The sequence below is a fragment of the Ranitomeya variabilis genome, chromosome 2 (assembly GCF_051348905.1).
Source record: "Ranitomeya variabilis isolate aRanVar5 chromosome 2, aRanVar5.hap1, whole genome shotgun sequence".
NCBI classification, from domain to species: Eukaryota; Metazoa; Chordata; class Amphibia; order Anura; family Dendrobatidae; genus Ranitomeya; species Ranitomeya variabilis.
Genome location: NC_135233.1, coordinates 954,301,942 through 954,318,083, shown reverse-complemented (window position 1 = coordinate 954,318,083; position 16,142 = coordinate 954,301,942). Strand labels below are relative to the sequence as shown.

The following is a 16,142-nucleotide window of genomic DNA, read 5'->3' as shown; positions in this document are numbered from 1 at the left end:
AAGACCATTTTCAATTCACGGCCTTGCCCTTCGGTCTTGCCACAGCACCCAGGGTGTTCACGAAGGTCATGGCGGCGGTCATGGCTATTCTGCACTCCCGAGGAGTGGTCGTGTTGCCATACTTAGACGACCTTCTGGTCAAAGGTCCATCTTTTCATGCCTGCGAAGCAAGCGTCCGCATTACGTTGGATTCCCTTTCACGCCTTGGCTGGTTAATCAACCTGGACAAATCCTCTCCGGTTCCAGCTCGCAGGATCTCTTTCCTGGGGATGATCCTAGACACGTCCAAGGGACTGATCTTTCTTCCTCGGCCCAAGGCCCAAGCGCTTCAACAGGGGGCCAGGACGCTTTCCCGCCCTCGCCCGCAGTCCATTCGGTTTGCCATGAAGATCCTGGGGACGATGGTAGCCTCAATGGAAGCGATTCCCTTCGCCCAACTGCATCTCCGTCCTTTACAACAGGCTCTTCTGGACAACTGGGACAGGAGTCCCTTTACCCTAGACCGCCCATGCCCTCTGTCCCCACGGACCAGGCAGGCGCTCACGTGGTGGACTTTGGAGTCAACTCTCCGCCAGGGGAGGTCCTTTCTTCCGATCCATTGGCTAGTTGTGACCACAGACGCCAGTCTCCTCGGCTGGGGAGCGGTGTTTCTCCACCACACTGCCCAAGGGAGTTGGTCGATGCGGGAGTCGAAACTTCCCATAAACATTCTGGAGATCCGTTCCATCAGGTTTGCCCTGAGACGTTTTCACCCTCTGCTAGCGGGTCGCCCAGTCCGAATTCAGTCGGACAACGTCACAGCTGTGGCGTACATAAACCATCAAGGGGGTACCCGCAGCAAGGCAGCGATGCAGGAGGTCTCACACATCCTCCGTTGGGCCGAGGACAACCACTCCACCATTTCAGCGGTACATATTCCGGGTGTCGAGAACTGGGCGGCGGACTTCCTCAGCCATCAGGGTCTCGCCTCGGGAGAATGGGAGCTCCATCCGGAGGTTTTTCGCCAAATCTGCCTTCGCTGGGGGACTCCGGACGTGGATCTGATGGCATCCAGACTCAACGCCAAAGTCCCCAACTTCTTAGCGCGTTCTCGGGATCCCCTGGCCGTTGGAGTGGATGCTCTGATATTCCCATGGCACCGGTTTCGATTCCCGTACGTGTTCCCCCCCTCTTCCTCTGTTACCGAAGGTGATCCGGAAAATCAAGATAGAGGGGATCCCGGTGATCCTTGTCGCCCCGGATTGGCCGCGTCGCGCATGGTATGCGGAACTGGTGCATCTCGTCTCCGACGTTCCCTGGCGGTTACCAGACCGCCCAGATCTACTGCGTCAAGGACCGATCTACCATCAGAACTCAGGGGCCCTACGTTTAACGGCGTGGCTGTTGAAACCTGGATCCTAACTCAAGCAGGTTTCTCCCAGCAGGTCATTTCCACCATGATCAGAGCTCGCAAGACGTCTTCCGCTCGCATCTACCATCGCACCTGGAAAACCTTCTTCTCTTGGTGCAGACTCCGCGGTCGTCCTCCTCTCGTTTTCTCTATTCCCTTCATTCTGGAATTTCTCCAGTCCGGCTTGGATTCCGGCCTAGCTCTCAGTTCCCTCAAGGGCCAGATTTCAGCGCTGTCGGTATTGTTCCAGCGTAAGATCGCTACTAACTTGCAAGTCAGGACCTTCATTCAGGGGGTTTCCCACGTGGTTCCCCCTTACAGAATGCCACTAGAGACCTGGGATCTCAACTTGGTCCTGAGCGTCCTTCAGGAACCTCCGTTTGAACCGTTGCAAGATGTCCCACTATCTATTCTCTCTTGGAAGGTGGCCTTCCTTGTGGCAATTACGTCTATCAGGCGCGTCTCGGAGTTGGCCGCTCTTTCCTATCGGGCACCCTTCCTTTCCTTCCACCAGGATAAAGTAGTCTTACGCCCTTCTCCCGCGTTTCTCCCCAAGGTGGTGTCATCTTTTCACCTCAATGAAGATATTATTCTTCCCTCCTTCTGTCCATAGCCAAAACATAGGGTCGAGAAGGCTCTTCACACTTTGGACGTAGTACGGGCTCTCAAGAGGTACGTCTCTAGGACCGCCTCTTTCCGTAAATCGGATTCCCTCTTTATCCTCCATGAGGGTCACAGGAAGGGTTCAGTCGCATCTAAGGCTACGATAGCCAGATGGATCCGATCGGCAATCCAAGAAGCGTATCGGGTCAGGACCAGGCCTATCCCAGCGGGGGTTAGAGCTCACTCTACTCGGTCAGTCGGTGCTTCCTGGGCCATTCGGCACCAGGCGTCGGCGGAGCAGGTTTGCAAGGCCGCAACATGGTCTAGCCTGCATACCTTCACAAAGCACTACAATGTTCACACTCATTCCTCTGCGGATGCGGCCCTTGGCAGACGTATTCTGCAGGCGGCCGTTGTGCATTTATAAGTCAGATGGTACACAGAGTTATTTGGTTGTATTGTTACCCACCCAGGGACTGCTTTGGGACGTCCCATGGTCCTGTGTCCCCCAATGTGGCGAAGGAGAAATAGGGATGTTTGTGTGTACTCACCGTAAAATCCTTTTCTCCGAGCCACTCATTGGGGGACACAGCACCCACCCTGTTAGCCTTACGGCTTGTTACTTTCTTATTGATCCTTGACCTTTTCTGACATGTTATACTCTAATGTTATGTATTATATTGTTATTAATCTCCTACTGCTTTTCCACTGAACTGGGTCTCTGGAAGCCAGCATGAGGGTGTATACTGCAGGGGAGGAGCTAACCTTTTTTGTCTCAACTTAGTGTCAGCCTCCTAGTGACAGCAGCATAACACCCATGGTCCTGTGTCCCCCAATGAGTGGCTCGGAGAAAAGGATTTTACGGTGAGTACACACAAAAATCCCTATTTTGGAAACTAGACCCCTCGAGTAATATATCTAGAGGTGTGCTGAGCATCTTGACCCCCCAGATGCTTCACAGAAGTTTATAATGTATAGCTGTGAAAATTTAAAAAAAAAATTTAACCCCAATTTTTTTTTTTTTGAGAAGGGTAACATGAAAAATTGCACAATATATTTTGGGGTCAATTTTTTCCTGAGTACAAAGATACCCCATACAGTTGGGAAAATAACTGATGAGAAAAGGTGTCCAGCAGCACAGGCCACCTTTTCTCATCAGTTGTCTTTGTTCTGCCTACACAGGCTCCCATGTCCCTGCACTACCGAAAGATTTGATCCCATGAGTGAGCCGGATATAACTTTTTTTTTTTTTTTTTTTTTTGCAGTGAGGAAAATAAGTATTTGATACACTGACGATTTTGCATGTTTTCCCACCTACAAAGCATGGAGTGGTCTGTCATTTTTATCATAGGTACTCTTCAACTGTGGGAGACAGAATCTTAAAAAAATATATATGATTTTTACATAAATAATTTGCATTTTAATGCATGAAATAAGTTTCTGATAGAATAGAAAACAACTTAAGATTTAGTATAGAACCTTTGTTTGGAATTACAGAGGTTAGTGCAGTTCTTGACCAAGTTTGCACACACTGTGTAGTAGGGATTTTGGCCCACTCCTCCATCCAGATCGTTCAGGTTTCAGGGCTGTCGCTGGGCAACAGTATGTTTCTGCTCCTTCCAAAGATTTTCTACTGGGTTCGGTTCTCGAGTGGTGAGTTCAGGTCTCTAGGGGTGCAGTGGTCATGTTGATACCACAGAATTTTATACCATTTGGCAGTGAAGAAAAATTACATTTTTTCACCTAAATTTTGTTTTAGCTCCAAATTTTTTATTTTCACACTGGGAAATGAGTAAAATATCACACCAAAATGTATCCCACAATTTTTGCTGAATGTTGAAATACCCCATATGTGATTGTACATATCTGCTTAGCCATATTGTGAGACTCTGGAGAGACTGGTATGCCATTTGCCTTCTGGAGAGCACATTTTCCTAGAATAGTTTATGGACCCAATATACAGCCCCTAATTGCTAGAAGAGTAGAATCTCCCCTCAAGTGACCCCATTTTGGAAATTATACCCTTTTGGGAGTTTATCTACAGGTGTAGTGATGATTTTAACTCCATGGGAGTTTTCCAGAAACAAGCAGCAGTGGATGTTGCTGAGTGAAAATTGCAAACTGCCATTGTAGTGACCCTTAAATTTTAGTTCCCAGCTTATGTTTCTGGAGGCACGCACCTGTAAATTAGTCGGGCTCTCATTGCTGCAGAAATGCCAGACATGTGGATGCAAAATGTGGTTTAGGTACACTGTGGGGCTCAGACGGGAGGAGGCATTTGGATTTGGTAGCAGGGCTGTGGAGTCGGAGTTGGTTTTGGTCGGAGTCGGTAGAAATGTTCCGACTCCAGCTTTAAATAAAATGTATTAATATTTCATAACTGAACTTTCATATGAATTTTATAAATGTTACTCAAATATATATGTTCTATCAAACTATGAACAACAGTGATAAGCAGTTCTGGAGATAGAGACATTTCTTACTTCTTGTGTGTCACTGTTCTCCACTGCCCTTATCTAATCTTATACTTGGTTAACCTCATGCTGACCCAACCCCCCTACTTGCAATGTATGAAACTGAAAGTGAAAATGTGTTGCAAATTCTTAGTAGTAAAGCTCCTCCTCTAGACTAGATGTTTACTAGGTGTGCGTCTTCCAAGCATCTCACAGCTGCTACTCAGAAGAGGAAGACTGTAAGAAGTATTATCCTTTCAACAAACTTTGCATCAGTTAACTGTGAGTACATGAGGAATAACAGTATTACTGACCACTATATCAGTTGTACGACCTGGCAATAATTTTGTACAATTGTTTTTAGGAAAAACAATTGTCATTTGGATTGTGAATGCAGAATTAAAAACCTGAGAATGTCAAAGAAGCGTCACATTAAATCAGCTGTATTTGAACATTTCACCATCACTCAAGATAGAAAACATTATGTCTGTCAGTGTATGACAAATGATCCAGATGAAAGCAAATGCTGTGAAGCCAAGATCAGTGCATATTCAGGCAAAGATAAAAATGCTACTACCAGAGCTTCTAATCTAAAGAGACATTTACAGCGCTTTCATCCAGAAGTACTGAAAGCAGTGGATGAGAAAGACTGCATCCAAACCAATGAACCAGTGCCCAGCTCTTCCAGCCAAACAAAGGAGCAGAGAACTTTGCAGCCATCAGTTGCAAGATATTTTGACAGTGACAAAGTTACTGTGACAATGACAGTAGATACATTTAAAAAACAGATCATAGAGCTTGTTGTAAAGGATAGTGTGCCTATTTCATTATTTTCACGACCAGCTTTTATGTGTCTGAATGGGGAAATGGCCCGCAAGCTTGGTGTTTCTCTGGAGAGAGAGAGAGTATTAGAAAATTAGTAATCGAAGAAGCTTTTAAACAAAAGGAAGAACTTAAAAAAACTCTCAAGGGACGCTTTCTGTTTCTTAAAATGGATGCCTGCGCACGTCACAGAGTGAACTATTTTGCCATCAACGTCCGATTTGTTTGTGACAAAAATGAAATAGTTACCAAGACATTGGCAGTAAAAGACACCAAAGCTCATCACACCAGTGAGTTTCTCCAGGTCTTGGTGAAAAAGGTTCTGAAAGACTATGAACTTAAAAAAGAGCAAGTTCTTTCTGTCGTAAGTGACAATGCTTCAAATATGATAAGTACTATTAAGCTAATGAATGAGAGTAATGATGGTGACCAGCAGCTAGAAGAACATTCTGGGTCCACAGACAAAGAAATGTTTGAAATAGAGGAACACAGTATTGTAACTGAGGAGCAAACTGAAGTTGCTTCAGATGAACAGCAACATGATAGTTTAGATGATCTTGTTGACACTGTGTCAATACATTCTTTCATTCATCACTAGTGTTGAGCGATACCGTCCGATACTTGAAAGTATCGGTATCGGATAGTATCGTCCGATACCCGAAAAGTATCGGATATCGCCGATACCGATACCAATACAAGTCAATGGGACACCAAGTATCGGAAGGTATCCTGATGGTTCCCAGGGTCTGAAGGAGAGGAAACTCCCCTTCAGGCCCTGGGATCCATATTAATGTGTAAAATAAACAATAAAAATAAAAAATATTGATATACTCACCTCTCCGACGCGCCCTGGTTGTAACCGCCAGCCTCCGTTCATAAGAATGAGCGCTTGAAAGTCCTTAGATGACGTCGCGGCCTGTGATTGGTCGCGGAGCGGTCACGTGACCGCAACGCGACCAATCACAAGCCGTGACGTCATCTAAGGTCTTTCAAGCGCTTGCAAGACCTTAGATGACGTCACGGCTTGTAAGTGGTCGCGTTGCGGTCACGTGACCGCTCCGCGACCAATCACAGGCCGCGACGTCATCTAAGGACTTTCAAGCGCTCATTCTTATGAACGGAGGCTGGCGGTTACAACCAGGGCGCGTCAGAGGGTGAGTATATCAAGATTTTTTATTTTTATTCTTTATTTTACACATTAATATCGATACCGATTCCCGATACCACAAAAGTATCGGATCTCGGTATCGGAATTCCGATACCGCAAGTATCGGCCGATACCCGATACTTGCGGTATCGGAATGCTCAACACTATTCATCACATGCGCTGTGTTGTGCATACGCTACAGCTGGCTATAAGAGACAGTCTGCAAGAAGGACATGCTGCTGCACTGATTGGCAAGGTGAGAAAATTGGCTACTGTTGCCAGAACCCCTAAAGTTGACTCAATTTTGAAGAGACGTGTTGGAAAAGGGGCAATTATTGATCAAGCCACACGATGGGGCAGTACTTACTTAATGATTCAGCGCTTGGTTGAACTGAAAACCTTTCTTGTAGACATGGCTAACCCTCAACTGATGCTAAATGAAAGTCAGTGGAATCAGGTGACTGAGCTGGAAAAATTGCTAGAGCACCCATTTACAGTGACTAAAAAATTACAAGCAGAGGACTTAACTCCAGGTATTTTCTTAAAGGAGTGGAAGAACCTGATGTTTCGCCTGTCCCAAAGAGGAGGGTTAATTGCAAGTGGCATTGCTACATCAATGAAACGGAGAGAGGAGCTACTATTACAAAATAACATTCTTTTGGCAGCTGTTTATGTAGACCCAATGCATCGGATTCTTCTAGATGATCAACAGCTAACTAAAGGAAAAGAAGCTCTGTTTGAAATAGCAGTAAGGATGAAAGGGTTGCAGAACAGTCAGGAGGAACAAGAAGAATTTGGTCGTCCTGCCACATCTTCACCCTCATCAACTGATGAAGAATTTAATTTCTAAAACTATTTGGATCACAAGGACCGTGCAAAGCGTTCCCGCATGGAAGAAGAGTCATCCCCATCAAAGAACACAGCCAGTACATTTCAGCAGAATTTTTCATGTGCACTAAAAGAAATTGAGAAATTTGACCGTTCATCAAAAATAACAGTGCAACAAGCGATTCCTCTGTATCCTGACATTGTCAGAGATGTTGCCCGAGTGGTTACTGCTTTGCCACCAACCCAAGTTAGTGTAGAGAGGTTGTTCTCTGCTCTCAAAATAATTAGATCAGATTTGAGGGCATCCATGAAGGAGGATCTGACAGAGGCAATACTTTTTCTGAAGACAAATTTATAGATTTCCTCTTATTCACTGCATAACAGTGTTTATTGCATATTTACTTACAAGAGTTTATAAAAGTTTATAAAAATTATTTGCTATATTCTAATTGTATTCTAGTAAATATAGTTTTCGTTCTCTAAGTGGTCTGATTACTTATATGATGGTGAGAAACTGAATAAGCATGATGTTATTATTTTACAACAGTAAATTTATTGTTACGAATTGGCCATTTATGAAGGAGTCGGAACCTGATAAAATCCAGGAGTCGGAGTCGCAACTGTGGCTTACCGACTCCACAGCCCTGTTTGGGAGCGCAGAATTTGCTGGATTTTTTTTTTTTTGTGGGGGGGGTGTAGAGCCATATCACTTTTTCAGAGCCTTTGTGCTACCAGTAACGTGGAAATCCCCGGTTAACAGACGTTGGACATAAGTGGGCACTTGCTTTTTTATGGATTTAGTTGATGCTTTTATTGGGGACATTTTACATAATGTTTGGGATAACATTTATCCGGCGGTCTACGCTGAGCACTTACATTGGGGTTTCCATCTAAATCACTGAGTGACGGGATTCAGATGAAACCCCCCGAGGGATCCATTCACTGTAATGAGGCAGCCGAGTTCGTCTGGACTCCTTCTGGCCTCTGTTCAGCATTGTCGTCCTCCTCAGAACTGCACAAAATTGTGGCGGATCGTGCTTTTATGCAATCATGAAAAGACGAACACCGCCAGATCAACAGTCAGATGGCGTCCACAGTGCCTCCGATTTGCCTCATTATAGGGAATCTTCCGCCAGAGGTTCCGTCTGAATCACGTATTTCAGAGATTTACATGGAAACCCCAGTGTAAGCGCAGAGCGCAGGATAAATGTGGACAGAGCCTTACTGCGATCTCTGGGAGACCGAATGAAAAAAATCAGCAGTATGCCAACAATTGGTTCTATTTACAGTACTTTTTTTTATGCCGTGTCTCGTGCGGTATAAGTGATTAGACAACTTTATTCTTTGGGACGGTGCCATTACAGCGATCTCAGATTTGTATCAGTTTTTTTTCTCTTTGGCTGCTGTCACACACTAAAAGATGCTTTTTTTTTTGTTCAAAAACTAGTTTTTGCATCACCATATTTTAATAGCTATAATTTTTCTATATTTCTAAAGACCATCATGTGAGGGATTTTTTTTGCAGATCAAGTTGACGCTTTATTGGTACCATTTTTGGTCACATGACCTTTTCTGTTTGCTTTCTATTCTGATTTTTCCAAGACTGAATGAACAGAAAACAGCAGTTCAGGAGTTGTTTTTTTTTTTTTGTATCCCGTTCCACATTTGGTAAAATTGATAAGGTAGCTTTCGGCCGGGATCACACATGTGGGAAACATGGCCGAGTCTCGCATGTTAATACCCGGCATTGCTGCCGTCACTCAGGAGCGGAACGTGTGGCTCCATGTATTGCTATGCGGCCTCACGCTCCGCTCCGGAGTGCAGGCGGCAGGGCCGGGTATTAACATGCGAGACTCGGCCATGTTTCTCGCATGTGTGATCCAGGCCTAATTCTTCAGGTGACTCCAATTACAGCGATACCACGTTTATATTGGGTTTTTTTATGTTTTGGTTTGCATTGCTTTATTCTGAGAGCTATAACATTTTTATTTTTCCACTGGTGCAGCTGTATGCAGCTTGTTTGTGGGACAAGATGGCTATTTCTCAATAACATCTTTATTTACATTCATCTTTTTTATCTCATTTCATTCGACTTTTTGTTCAACAGTATAAGTTGTTTTTTGCCTCGTTTTTTATTTTAAAAAGTTTCAGTGTTCACTGAAGGGGTTTTTTTTTTTTACTTCTTTACTTAGTCCGTATATGTGACTTTCACTTTTTTAACTCTGCTTCTGATTGCTCATAAAGCATTGCTTTATAAATTGTCAGTGCTGCAATGACATACAAGCTTGATACACCATGCTCTGAGCATGGTGTAAGTTTGCTAACTCTGGTAACCCGGATGTCGTCATGATGACATCTGGTCACCATGGCAACGATCAGCCCCTTTCGATGACGTCGCGGAAACACCAATCGGAGGGCAGAGGGGGCTCCCTCCCTCTTCCAGCCTTCTAAATGCTGCAATCGATATATCGATCACAGCATTTAGCGGGTTAAACTGCCGTGAGTGGGCACCACTAATGGAAGTGTGTCGGGTGTCAGCTGAACACCTGGCGGCAATCGCCTGCTCACAGTCTACTGTGTGAAGGGGATCGCCATGACGTGTGTATACTGGTGTGTGTGTGTGTGTGTGTATATATATATATATATGAGAATAACATGGAGGACAGTCTGTGAGGGAGAAAATAACATGGAGGACAGTCTGTGAGGGAGAGTATAACATGGAGAACAGTCTGTGAGGGAGAGAATAACATGGAGGACAGTCTGTGAGGGAGAGAATAACATGGAGGACAGTCTGTGAGGGAGAGAACAACATGGGGGACAGTGTGTAAGGGAGAGAATAAAAATTTTCCCTGTTTTTAAGTTTATCATATGGTAAAATAAATGGTGTCTTTGAAAACTATAAGTCATCCTGTAGAAAACAAGCTGTCATACAGCGATAGATGACTAATAAAGTTTTGACTCTTAAAATAAAGACAGGAGAAAAACAATGGCAGTGTGTCCAATGGGTTAAAACAAATGTAAGCACCAATGTTTATATGAATACTAGATGGTGGCCCGGTTCTAACGCATCGGGTATCTACTTATATTCTGTAAACAGTCTAATTCTGTTTGTAACGGAAATCCCGCGTTGCTGATTGGTCTCGCCAGCTGCCCGCGACCAATCAGCGACAGGCGCAGACCGGCCGCGAATTGGCACGGAATTTGAACCACGCTTCGCTGATTGGTCGCGCCAGGCTGGCCGCAAGCAATCAGCGATATTGGCGCAGTCCGGCCGTGAATTGGCCCGGGATTTGAACCAAGCTTCGCTGATTGGTCATGGCCGGCGGCGTCCAATCAGTGATATTGGCGCGGGATTTAAACACAGCTTCACTAATAATGTATATATTTTACCCAGAAAATCCTGTGTATTCATTGCATTATTTTTAAATCTTTATAAATAAACTACATACATATTCTAGAATGCCCGATGCGTTAGAATCGGGCCACCATCTAGTGTCTTATATTCTAGGTTCTTCAAAGTAGCCATCTTTTGCTTTGATGACTGCTTTGCACACTCTTGGCATTCTCTTGATGAGCTTCACCGGGAATGGTTTTCACTTCACAGGTGTGCCCTGTCAGGTTTAATAAATGGGATTTCTTGCCTTATAAATGGGGTTGGGACCATCAGTTGTGTTGTGCAGAAGTCTGGTGGATACACAGCTGATAGTCCTACTGAATAGACTGTTAGAATTTGTATTATGGCAAGAAAAAAGCAGCTAAGTAAAGAAAAACGAGTGGCCATCATTACTTTAAGAAATGAAGGTCAGTCAGTCCGAAAAATTTGGAAAGCTTTGAAAGTGTCCTCAAGTGCAGTGGCAAAAACCATCAAGCACTACAAAGAAACTGGCTCACATGAGGACCGCCCCAGGAAAGGAAGACCAAGAGTCACCTCTGCTTCTGAGGATAACTTTATTTGAGTCACCAGCCTAAGAAATCGCAGGTTAACAGCAGGTGAACAGCAGCTCAGATTAGGGACCAGGTCAATGCCACACAGAGTTCTAGCTGCAGAAACATCTCTACAACAACTGTTAGGCTATGTGCACACGTCACGATTTTGTCAGGATTTTGTCAGGCTTTTTCCTCAGGTTTTGTAGCCAAAACCAGGAGTGGAACAATTAGAGGAAAAGTATAATAGAAACATATGCACCACTTCTGCATTTATCACCCACTCCTGGTTTTGGCTACAAAACCTGAGGAAAAAGCCTGACAAAATCCTGACGTGTGCACATACCCTTAAGAGGAGACTTTGTGCAGCAGGCCTTCATGGTAAAATAGCTGCTAGGAAAAACCACTGCTAAGGACAGGCAACAAGCAGAAGAGACTTGTTTGGTTCCAACCACCGTGTCTTTGTGCGACGCAGAAAAGGTGGACGGATGGACTCTACATGCCTGGTTCCCACCGTGAAGCATGGAGGAGGAGGTTTGATGGTATGGGGGTGCTCTGCTGGTGACACTGTTGGGGATTTATTCAAAATTGAAGGCATACTGAAACAGCATGGCTACCACAGCATCTTGCAGCGGCATGCTATTCCATCTGCTTTGCGTTTAGTTGGACCATCATTTATTTTTCAACAGGGCAATGACCCCGAACACACCACCAGGCTGTGTAAGGGCTATTTGACCAAGAAGGAGAGTGATGGGATGCTACGACAGATGACATGGCCTCCACAGTCACCAGACCTGAACCCAATCGAGATGGTTTGGGGTGAGCTGGACCACAGAGTGAAGGCAAAAGGGCCAACAAGTGCTAAGCATCTCTGGGAACTCCTTCAAGATTGTTGGAAGACCATTCTCGGTGACTACCTCTTGAAGCTCATCAAGAGAATGCCAAAAGTGTGCAAAGCAGTCATCAAAGCAAAAGGTGGCTACTTTGAAGAACCTAGAATATAAGACGTAATTTCAGTTGTTTCACACCAGGGTGGATTGATTTAAATCACGCCGATTTAAATCATGATTTAAATCAAGATTTAAATCAAAAGATTTTTTTCTATTTAAATCGGATCGATTTAAATCATGATTTTAATCATGATTTAACCCCTTCCCGACATGTGACGGTATAGTACGTCACATGTCGGGACCCCCGCTTTGATGTGCGCTCCGGCGGTGAGCGCACATCAAAGTCGCGACATGTCAGCTGTTTTTTACAGCTGACATGTGCGCGCAATAGCGGCGGGTGAAATCGCGATCACCCGCCGCTATTAACTAGTTAAATGCCGCTGTCAAGCGCAGACAGCGGCATTTAACTACCGCATCCGGCCGTGCGGCCGGATATGAGCGCATCGCCGACCCCCGTCACATGATCGGGGGTCGGCGATGTGTCAGGAAGGTAACCATAGAGGTCCTTGAGACCTCTATGGTTACTGATTGCCGGTGGCTGTGAGCGCCACCCTGTGGTCGGCGCTCACAGCACACCTGCAAATCTGCTGTGTAGCAGCGATCTTATGATCACTGCTGCATAGCAGAGCCGATCGGGCTGTGCCTGCTTCTAGCCTCCCATGGAGGCTATAGAAGCATGGCAAAAGTAAAAAAAAAAAGTTTTTAAAAATGTGAAAAAAATAAAAAAAATATAAAAGTTTAAATCACCCCCCTTTCGCCCCAATCAAAATAAATCAATAAAAAAAAACCCCAACCTACACATATTTGGTATCGCCGCGTTCAGAATCGCCCGATCTATCAATAAAAAAAAAGCATTAACCTGATCGCTAAATGGCGTAATGAGAAAAAAATTCGAAACGCCAGATTTACGTTTTTTTGGTCGCCACGACATTGCATTAAAATGCAATAACGGGCGATCAAAAGAACGTATCTACACCAAAATGCTATCATTAAAAACGCCAGCTCGGCACGCAAAAAATAAGCCCTCACCTGACCCCAGATCACGAAAAATGGAGACGCTACGAGTATCGGAAAATGGCGCAATTTTGTTTTGTTTTGTTTTTTGCAAAGTTTGGAATTTTTTTTCACCACTTAGGTGAAAAATAACCTAGTCATGTTAGGTGTCTATAAACTCGTAGTGACCTGGAGAATCATAATGGCAGGTCAGTTTTAGCATTTAGTGAACCTAGCAAAATAGGCAAGCAAAAAACAAGTGTGGGATTGCACTTTTTTTGCAATTTCACTGCACTTGGAATTTTTTTCCCGTTTTCTAGTACACGACATGCTAAAACCAATGATGTCGTTCAAAAGTACAACTCGTCCCGCAAAAAATAAGCCCTCACATGGCCAAATTGACGGAAAAATAAAAAAGTTATGGCTCTGGGAAGGAGGGTAGCGAAAAACGAAAATGGAAAAACGGAAAAAGCTCCGGGGGTGAAGGGGTTAAATCACTGATTTAAATCAAAAGGTTTTTTTTTAATATAAATCACGATTAAAATGAGAAGTGAGAGCAGTGCGCATGTGCGCCCATAGTTACACGGACGAAACTAGGGGCAACGATCTAACGCCAGGGTGAGGGGGGGACCCCAAAGTAAGTAAAAATCTTTTTTGTTTTGCTATATGGCAATAGGTAGGTGTTTAAAAGCAGCATGTCTTAATTGTATAAACTATTAATAGCCTCCACATTTTGTTCATACTGCCCCTTTAATTCCACACTTCTAGCTTGGTTTCACTTTTGGTTTAGTTTCTTTTTCCATTCAGTTGACATGCCCAAACTTGTTGGATAGTCAGCATCCTACAGAAACCTCTGGAAGAGCATGGCATTGTGAATGTTACACATATACAGCCTTTATTCTACTGAGTTAAACAACTCAGCTTTATCTCATGATGGAAGAACCTTTGGATGGTAAAATATTTTCCTCAAAAAGCAGTTTATTGAAAAAAATCCGATTTAAATCAAAAAAATCCGATTTTTTTGATTTTTTTTAAAAAACATTGATTTTTATCCACCCTGTTTCACACTTTTTTAAGTATATAATTCCACGTGTTAGTTCATAGTTTTGATGCCTTCAGTGTGAATGTACAATTTTCATAGTCATGAAAATACAGAACAATCTTTAAATGAGAAGGTGTGGGTTACTTTGAGGATGCCACCAATTTTGTCCTGCCCATTTTTGGAGTTTTCAAATTATGTCTAATTTGCCTTTATTTGTGTTTTTTTGTGGTGCTCCAATACACACAAAGGTAATAAACGTGTAATTGCAATAATTTTCTGGAACAAGGGTGCCAACACTTTCTGCCATGACTGTTTATGACCACCATACGCATCAGATGGTCAGCAGATCGGCTTAAATTTATCTAAATCTCTTGTCTGTGACCAGCCTAAAAATACATCAGAGTATATAGGAGAAGTGCCCATATACCTGAGATAGTTGTCGATACATGGCCTAACGTATAATACACACAAATGCGTTCTCAGTAGAGAAGGGAATAAGCTGATGCCAGAAACCTTTGTGTCTCTTATGAGAATAGATTGAATATGTTGAAGTTGAAAATGCTCAACCCATCTTTTCTGTAATATCAGCTATCAAAGGAGTCAGGACACCACCATACATGTTGTATGATTTGCAGATCCTTCTGAAATCGGTGGGTTTGTGTGACAGTCATCTAATGTGTATGACCAGTTTAAGCTGATTTGCTCTCATGTTGTCATACTGTGCCCTTTATATACAATCCCTTTGCTTTGTCCCCAGGCTAAAACCCATGTGCTTGATATAGAGCAGCGTCTTCAGGGTGTGATTAAAACCAGGAATCGCGTAAAAGGCCTTCCTCTGTCCATAGAAGGACATGTCCATTATCTTATTCAAGAAGCCACAGATGAAAACCTTCTCAGCCAGATGTATCTAGGATGGGCACCCTATATGTGATCACTTTCTAATCAACTCTCGTGGTTTACTCTGCTTGCATCCCAAATTTTGTTGGGTTCATAGGTTTTATAAACCCCTGCCGTCATTTAGATCAGCAGACTTCAACAGTGACCTGACATACAGTTTGTCAGACATGTGTGATTTGCTTCTGACTGAAAAATATAAAATTATTGTGCATTATAGGAATTGTCCTGTAAAGTACTGTGCACTGCAAATTCTCTGAGAAAGACATTCCCGCACTTTCCGACTCCTGCTGTGATAAGCAGATCTCAAGGACTGAACACATCTGTCTTCTATCATTAATGGAAATTTCCACGTTTCGGATTTAACACTTCCAGTTACTCTGTGCACAAACTTTATATTGTAATCACAAATAAACGCCATTGATGAGAGGATCGATGTGCTCACATAATAGAATTCATCCTCTTTGCCAGCACCCCTTAATCCATACACTCTGTTTGCAAGTAAGTCAAAAGGTGTAAAAAAAAAAATATATACGGTATATACATAAATAAAAATTTGCTGTGAATTTATGATTAGAATAAAACACAGGTCCTATATTACATTCTTTTATATAATGTACTGTTGTGAATTAAATAATATGGAAAACATAATAAAAGCATTTGTTCAAGGGGAATTCCACTTTTCTAAAGTTGAAATTAAAAAACAATAAAAGTTAAATAGAAGTCTTTGCTTTCCTTCATTTTTTTTTTGTTTTTTTTCTTGTATATTGTCAAGTAGGAAGTACAGTTTATATACAGTTGATTGGCTAAGCAGTCATTAGATATGGATGGAGCTCTTCAGAACACCTCTTATGCAACTGCAAATTTTATGTAAAGGGTGTACTCTGCAAAATGCTAGTCATTCTGTAGGTGAGAAATGCTCTACATGTAAATGGGATTTTGAAAAGCTCATCTACTTGTGGGTTTGTGCAGAAAATGTGATATAAATATGCTACTTCTGAACGAACTTAAGCAGATCTATGGAAATTGAAAAACAAATAAGGAAAATGTTGTAACAAATACATTCCTACATACAGTGGGTACGGAAAGTATTCAG

At 43.2% G+C, this 16,142-nt stretch overlaps 1 protein-coding gene across 2 annotated transcripts in view; it reads left to right on the top strand.

Moving 5' to 3' along the window:
* ATR (ATR checkpoint kinase) overlaps nucleotides 1–15,545 on the top strand; it is a 230,734-nt gene extending 215,189 nt beyond the window's left edge. For both annotated transcript variants that reach the window (XM_077290794.1, XM_077290793.1), the window contains exon 47: nucleotides 14,910–15,545. In XM_077290794.1, coding sequence (XP_077146909.1) covers nucleotides 14,910–15,083 — 174 coding nt within the window. In that variant the 3' untranslated portion in view covers nucleotides 15,084–15,545. The remainder of the gene's footprint in view (nucleotides 1–14,909) is intronic.
* The last annotated feature ends 597 nt before the right edge of the window (nucleotides 15,546–16,142 follow it).